At 39.7% G+C, this 7681-nt stretch overlaps 1 protein-coding gene across 1 annotated transcript in view; it reads right to left on the bottom strand. All coding sequences in view use genetic code 11, as the record gives it.

The window, feature by feature from the left end:
* Window positions 1-4024: 4024 nt before the first annotated feature.
* Window positions 4025-7681, bottom strand: part of EGR_10412 (hypothetical protein) — a gene marked incomplete at both ends in the record, with an annotated part of 6817 nt that continues 3160 nt past the window's right edge. Inside the window, 3 exons of the mRNA XM_024499661.1 lie at window positions 4025-4375; window positions 5977-6066; window positions 6810-6946. Of these exons, the coding sequence (XP_024345927.1) occupies window positions 4025-4375; window positions 5977-6066; window positions 6810-6946 (578 nt within the window). The remainder of the gene's footprint in view (window positions 4376-5976; window positions 6067-6809; window positions 6947-7681) is intronic.

Here is a 7681-nt window from a genome sequence, read left to right as displayed (position 1 = left end):
TAAGCACCTGAGTCTTGACGCAGCATTCCAAATGCATTTTTCGTGTCCAGGATCGGAAATCCACGCAAAATGTCTTTAAATATAAGCATATCAGTAATGGGTTGTATTTATCAATTACTCAGTTAATTGCAAAGGTTGTAAATTACCTATCATGCATTCAAATTACCTGCTTGATTTTGCCATTGAAGAAGACCCAATAATGTCGTCTCATACTTGAGCTAACATTTGAGAGCGTAAATTTTCTAACCTTACCTACTTTCCACATACATAACTCCTTCGCTAAACTAAACATGATCGGCAGCATACCATTTGCGCAATCAAATGAGTGATCAAAGTATGTAATTTGTTGTCCCAGAATATGGCTTGCCATGACTAAATCTACGGAATATCTTACTAATGTTAATCTTAATGTGGACTTCATCCCGTAACGAAAAGTATTGCATCAAAGCAGCAGTTCAGCATAGCATTGACTGCGTTTACTGGGCAAGCTTAGCAATTTACTCGAAACTGCAGGAGGCTGCAGACGATGAGGATGGTGTGACCCCAGCAGAACCCTAGCTTTTGGTTCATCAGTTCTTGTAAATGAGCTAAAGAAGAGTAGTGATATACAAGGTCAAATTATAAACTCTTTTGTGCAGTTGTATAAAGCAAAATCATCCCTGCACGAGAGAGCAATTATTCCTAGGAATTTTCAGTTTAGAAGCTTGCATCTGTAGTGCGAAACAAGAGGTCCACTTATACATCAAGTCATTGTGTAAAAGCCTGTAGCTTTATTCTTTACCAATCAATTTTTGCATGATACATTCTTTAAGTGGTACAAATAAAAATGAAATATCATGTAGAGGCACCCACTGCTGCAGCAAAATCACTGCTTTATACATTTCTCAACATCAGCTACGGTCTTCTGTTTTAAACATCCTTATGACTTCCTACTGTTGGTCCCACTGAGTCGTTCGCCTGATTTGTCGGTAGTATGCGGAGATCCAGCTCCATCGCATCTAACCAAATAGCATAACCTCTCGAAAATGAGACTGGACCACTTCGCTAGCCACTAGATGAGACCACAAGTACTGATTTCTCATCGTGCACCCGAATTTGGCATTGAAGAACTTCGTTTTAAAAGCATTTACCTCAATCATTCTGAGTAGGTAAAAATGAGTGTAGTATTTTCGCAAATATAAAGCCGTTTATAACAATTGACTAAACAGTGCTGTCCAAAAATATTGAGCATGCCCTTTTCCATTGTTGAACTGGCTGATATCATGAAACCTCAGCTGAGGCAACTCAAGCATTCATAAGCCAAATTTCCGGTAACTCCGCTAATGACAAGTGTGCTATCGTCAGACCAAAAGTGACCATCTGTTAAGTCTCTAGCATTCAGCGTTGCAGAATTTTGTCATGACTGAGAATGTGTACCTATACCCCACTTTCGTGTCCTTCACTGAAGAGATATTTCTGATCTGAGCCTGTTAATAGTGACGATTTCTATTAGGAAATTTGGAATGGCGTAAAGAGGTAAGCACACCAACCGCACCCTACCCCACCCTCTAGAGGATATAATGTTTAAAGTGATTGTATCGGCACTGGAAAGCGTTTTCAGAGTCTAGCATTTGTTGTTCTGCACACACTACAAGTCATTTGTTCAAAGCCGAAGATCGACTAATCATCAGGGGAAACGCTTCAGGCAGAATAAAAGTGACTGACACCCAATTCCAATGTCTCGCTTTCGTCCACAGTGTGCCTTTGTTTACGGACGCTGACATAAGGGTGCACATCCTTTACTTAAGGACGCACAACTGTGATTTTTTTTTACTTTTACAGCTTCTGACTTAGTTCAGTCTATGGCCAAAACAGTCTTGTAGCCTGTGTTTTGTGTAAGTCTACTCTTCCCTATAATTTTGAGGGATCTAATTTGTCCTATTGCGGTCCATATGGCAATAGCTAACACTCTGGCACCAAATATAAGAAAACTTCCACGCCTCTCTGTTGGCAATCCGGGTACTATCGTATTGTCATATCCTACCATCGCAGACACAGTCGATGTACCTATTGTCACATATTTTGTCAGAGCGACCGTGTACTCTTAAAACCAACTATTGGGCCTTAATGCCAAAACCGCTGTCAGGCATAAGACAAGAGAAAGAAGGAAAATAATGCTCGTAGTGCAAATAGCGTAGTAAAAGTTTTTCAAACCTACGTCTGGCCGCCATCACTGTCTGTCTCGATAGCTATCTATTCTGGCTGCTAAATCACACCACCTCAGGTTTTACAATGATAGTAGAGGAAATATAACGATGATCAGGCAAGTCACTAGTTCGCCAGGCAGCTTAATCTACTAATATGGAATGCAGTGGTGTAAAACACTCTCTGCGAAAGGCGCGGAGTCAGTTTCATCCGTTTCCTACCCATGTTGTAGCCATCAACAGTACGCGACTACCGATATTCATTATACTGTGTATACCCACCTAAGGAAAATTCAGTGAGGCCAGATGGCATACAGTAGTCTTTGTACTCAGTGCAACGCCTAATGTTATGCTGTACATGTTACCAATGTCCGCATCCATGCATCCATGTATGTCACAAGCGGACTCACCAAAACAAACTATTGTGTCCCTCTTACTGCCTACATCCCACCACAAGTCAGCTCCTACTCTTTTAACCTATAAGATAGTACCTCAGATCATAGACAGCATTTGACACTACTGTGGAGCAAAGTAAACCTAGCTATTGAGGATGGTTTTGTGGATAAAGCAGATCTTTCCAAAATGCATCATGGAGCAGACCTAAATCACATCACCAATGGAAAACTTTGCTATTACAGTTCATCAAATAACCCTTCCACCAATTAATTGCAGCTAACTGTTTAGTTAGTGGTAGCAATTCCTCGTTTGTCTAACCTACGTGAAGCATACCATGGAACCACTGAAAAGCGCATGAAAGCTCATACTATTGAGCTTCACAGTTAACAACAATGTTTCTTACTGACATTCTAGACGCAGTGACGAACAGTCATTTTCGCCCACTCAGTTCCGCAACTTAGCTCAGTTCAGCTCAACAGCTGGAGGCTGCGACTGTGCCCTTTCAAGGGCATAGGTACGTTATATCACGTGGGCTCTTTACATTCCGTTTTCATGTCTGCAACATCTGATTACTGCAGCTATGTTTTTAACCATGTTGTCATTTGTGGTGGGGGCATGCTTTTTGATCACGACTGCAATTCTGGTATCATTTGAGACCAAATAGCACTCATTAGTGTTCACGACTAGTATCTTTTAAGTAAGACTCAAACTACATGGTCAAATTAGGCAAACATTGATGTTCATCATTTTTGCAAAGTTGTGCTGAGTAATGTTGTTATACAGGAAACAGTGACTAACTACTCTTTCCCATGGTTTTAGTTTAAATTGCTTTGCCTGCATTGTTGCATCAACCCGCGAACCATTGAGAACTGGCGTTAACATAGGAGGAAGGGGAGCAACCGGTTTCATCATTGCGTCCTGAATTTACAAGATCCCTAAGCTAGACTTTATTGCCTCTACTGAACCACTGACGCATAGGAGTGAAGTGGTCAAAATGAAGATCCCATTTCTACCATAATTTGCATAGGCAATCTAACTCAAGCATTGTCCCACCGGGGAACTTGTAGTAGGAAGATTCGCTAAATGATGAAATTCCATGGACCATGCAGTCATGCTGCATGGTCAAGTTGTAGATAGGGCATTAAAGGGGCACCTGCTTGCTTGAAATCTTTTAAACTTAGCTGTGAACGAATAGGCACGCAAATTGGTCCAGAGTGCTCACAGATGATATGCAATGTCTCCCATAACTATGTAGCTTTTTTGTTTCCATGGCCTCTAAGGAATAGTTGGGGAAGTCATCTTTGAATTAATGTGAGTAAAATACGGTATCTGATAAAATTCTTTGCAAGTAATGAAATACTTTGTCGTCTTGTTTTACAGAGGAGTGAAGAATTGATTGTAATTCGTAGCTCCATTGTGATATAAAATGACGTAGTAGCTGATAGTCATCTTAGAGCTGTTGATATAAAGCATGGTGGAATTGTCGTGGGTTTCCACAAAAGACATGCAAGATTAAAATCACTTTCCGAAATAGCCCATGAGTACAAATGACGTAGTGTCCAAATAGCTGATAACTTCAATTGATCATAGCGGGTACGAAATAAAAATGCCAAGCACTCAGGTGGTTCATCGTCTCTTACGCATGACATCAGAGTGTGGACCTGAGGCAGATCTCTGTTGAAAATGTTGGTTTCATTTAGTACTATGTTTATTATGGCACTGAAGAAATAACACTTTGACCAAGCCTTGAAGCTAGTTCCACTAACTTTAATACAATTATCTTGGAGTGGTTTACTCTACACTAGGTAAATACTCAATGATTCACTCCACATTCTTCAAGGTGGGCTAAAGTGAACCACTGAAAATCATTCATTAATTTTTAAGGTTCCCTTAATCAAGACAGTACTCAGAGAGCACAAAGTGGCGTATACCAAATCGACGATACAAACATTGTGCTTCATAGTACAATTGTTGATGTAGTAACATCATAGTTGTGCTGATGGAATCTAGTTTAAGAAAACAATCGTCTTGTTTTTATTCCAGTTTCATGCCTTCTTTAAAAAACTTTATAAGAGAGTCAAATTGCCTTTTAAACACTTTCCTTTTATACTGATACTTGGTGGATTAGTGAGCATTCGTTCGGATGACTAGCTTGGTGTCGCTGATCACGGTAAAAGCCAATTTGTGCTCACGTTGCCTTCACTGACGGTAATTATGCTTGTTTGATGATCACTACACACCGGCGTAGTGTCTACATTCATCTATGAAGACGAAACGTGTCTTCACGCTTGGCTGCAGCTCCACGTAGCCGACATGGTATAGTAGATAAACGCATTTCTCCAGCCTTCTTATTTAGGTGTTTACTGAAGTGAACGAAAAGCTAATGAGACTAAGTTAAAGTGCATTCACACTGCCTCTATTATATATTTTGAAAAAGAAGAATTGAAAGCACAACGGCATTATAAATTCATCCTGTTTAGGTCCTATTTTCAGCAACAGCAGTAGCTGAAGCACACTTATATGATAAAAGTAGATAAAGCAAGTGCTATCAAGTATTAGTTACTCAAAGGGGTGGAGGCAACAATTTGGTTGCACTACACGTTGATGGAATGCCTTGCCTTTGTTCCTCAAAGTTCCAGTTCAATTGGAGGTATACCTTGGTGAAATTTGACTAAGACGAGACTAGGGTTTGCAACTCAAATGAACTACTGAAATATTTAAAATATTGTGTTTGTACATATGAGCATTGCGTGTGTGTGATATTTAATTATTTATTTACATTCGGGATTTATCTGATTATTATCGTCTAACGGACCATGCCAGAAGTCCATAAAAAATAAGTTTAGTTTTCGTTCCTTAGCATTTCCTTGTCATCAGAGGCAGGTGTAGCTTTTGCAGTTACCACATTTCCTTTTGCGCTCAGAGAGGGAACAGATTGGCAGAAAACTGCAAATACATCCGACATGGTAAACGACGAAATTTGACTTCTAGTGAACTTAGATATAAACAATTTTGATTGCTATTTGCAGCAGACGTAATGTAGTTATGCTACCCCAGCTTGTTGTGCCACATTCATGTTTCCTCGTGAATTTAAATCCTACCATGCCATGTCAGCATAAATGATGGTTCTTTTGAGTAGCTTTGGTGGATGGTAAAAAAATGGATTTAATCAGTTAGCTTACTAGTTGATACTATGGCAATGTAAATACGAAACATGTCAAGGGCAATTCTAAAGAAAGTGACATTTGAATGGATGCTTCGGTAATGAATCTTGGGGACAGTGCAGCTTCTATTTCATTTGGTAAGAGATACGGCTCTCAGGAGAGGAGGTTTTCTTTATTTCCTTTAGCATTAACACAACAGCTTTGCTTCGTCTCTTAAGAAAATGTGAAATTACCAAAATCCGCATAAGAGCATCTTCTTCTGAATAAATAGGAATGAGCTGATTTGGAATTTTAAATGTTGCCAAAAGCAAGATTCTACTTGACTGAGAACTGTAAAAGAATGATCACCTACGAGCATGAGTAAGTAATGTTATAGTCCGCATAACCCCTTCTACTACCTGTCCAAAAGTTTCCTTTTACTAACTAGTCTGATGGCGGTGGATGACACTTTTGAAGCCCGAAATGACTTTGTGGTAATTGCTCGTTCCTTTTGATTCGCATTAATTCAAGTCAAGCAGTACCTGTTATTTACTTGTACAGTTACAGAAATAAGTTATCTAGAATTCGTCTGCAGACAGGTGTAAACTGCATTTACCAGCCCTTTCGATAAGGCAAGCTTGCTTTATCGAGAGTAACCATATCTTCGCAATATTTGTTTGGTAGATTAACCGGAAAGTTCAAGCAATATTATTTCTCATATACACTTGGCTTTTTTAATACATCATCCAATTTGATAGAAGTCTATTGCCTGTCATGATTACCAGGAGATGCCTTTGATAATTTGTAATGCAGAACTTTTATGTGTATACAGCACCCCGAGTCATTTTGGAATTCTTAAGAGGTCACAATAACATTACAGAAAACATATTACTAGTGTACAGAAAGGCTGTGACCACTGGTATGGTTCAGAGGCCACGCCGCACGTCACAGGCAAAATCTTGTAAGAACTAAGTGTCTGTGTAATCAATTGCAGAGCGCAACTTCATTGTACTCATCGGCCGAAGCTGATGTTGTTGGTGGTTGAGGTTGTCATCCTTTAAGGCCAATTCATTGTAAAAAAGGAAACGCCATTCGAGAGCATTTTATGTGGCCTTTTGGAACTTGGAGTGATTGGCATTAGGCAACCTTTAAGTATGATGATAAGTGGACTAGCTAAAGTAAGTGAATTTTCACTTAATTTGCCGGCATAATGTATGTCATTTCCTACACATGCTTTAACCAACTTATTCGCTCATCCTACGTCATTCCCTATTCTACTATGAATTAAACTCTGGCTACTTTGATACCGACAAATATTTTAAGCAGGCTGGCTGGCATCCGCTTATTTTCCATTGTATCGGTGTCATTGGCATCGGCCCTACTCCTATTGCCCCTTATTTCTAGAGGTCCTTTCGAGGTGTTTCATCGCACTGCACCCTCAAGGGTGACTTAATGACTATGGTTAGTGAACCAAGTCGAAATACCCAGGTATCTCGACTTCGATGTGTGTATGATAAAATCTAGGCTGAATAGAATGCAAACATCACACTCAGTCACTTAACCACCATTTGTTTGGTGATGTGGACATGAAGAAGTAGGTGTGTGAAATGCATTTATTTTAACTTTGTACCATAGGAACCCTGATTCTTGCTTCCTAGTAATATTTGCAAATAGCTGGAATAGAGGATTAATTAAAGGCATAGTGGTCGTAGCTAGTGTTGCTATCTTTGGCAAACATTTGTGCATAAATACCTAGACGACAAGCACTTGACGCTGCATTGGGTAGCTTTGGCTTGTTAATCAAGTGGTACACCACTCCAAATAATCCGTAGATGACAACTGATTTTCCCGCCCTGTTCAACAAGTGTTTGCAAACAAAATTTGTAACCAGGTTCAAATGTTCATTGATGTAATTGCCCCATACCGCGCTGTGCGTGCGCTTGTCAACATTAGCAATTC

The sequence above is a fragment of the Echinococcus granulosus genome (genome assembly GCF_000524195.1).
Source record: "Echinococcus granulosus chromosome Unknown EG_S00217, whole genome shotgun sequence".
Lineage (NCBI taxonomy): Eukaryota > Metazoa > Platyhelminthes > Cestoda > Cyclophyllidea > Taeniidae > Echinococcus > Echinococcus granulosus.
The sequence above is the reverse complement of the archived record's forward strand: the minus strand, read 5'-3'. Positions and strand labels throughout refer to the sequence as shown.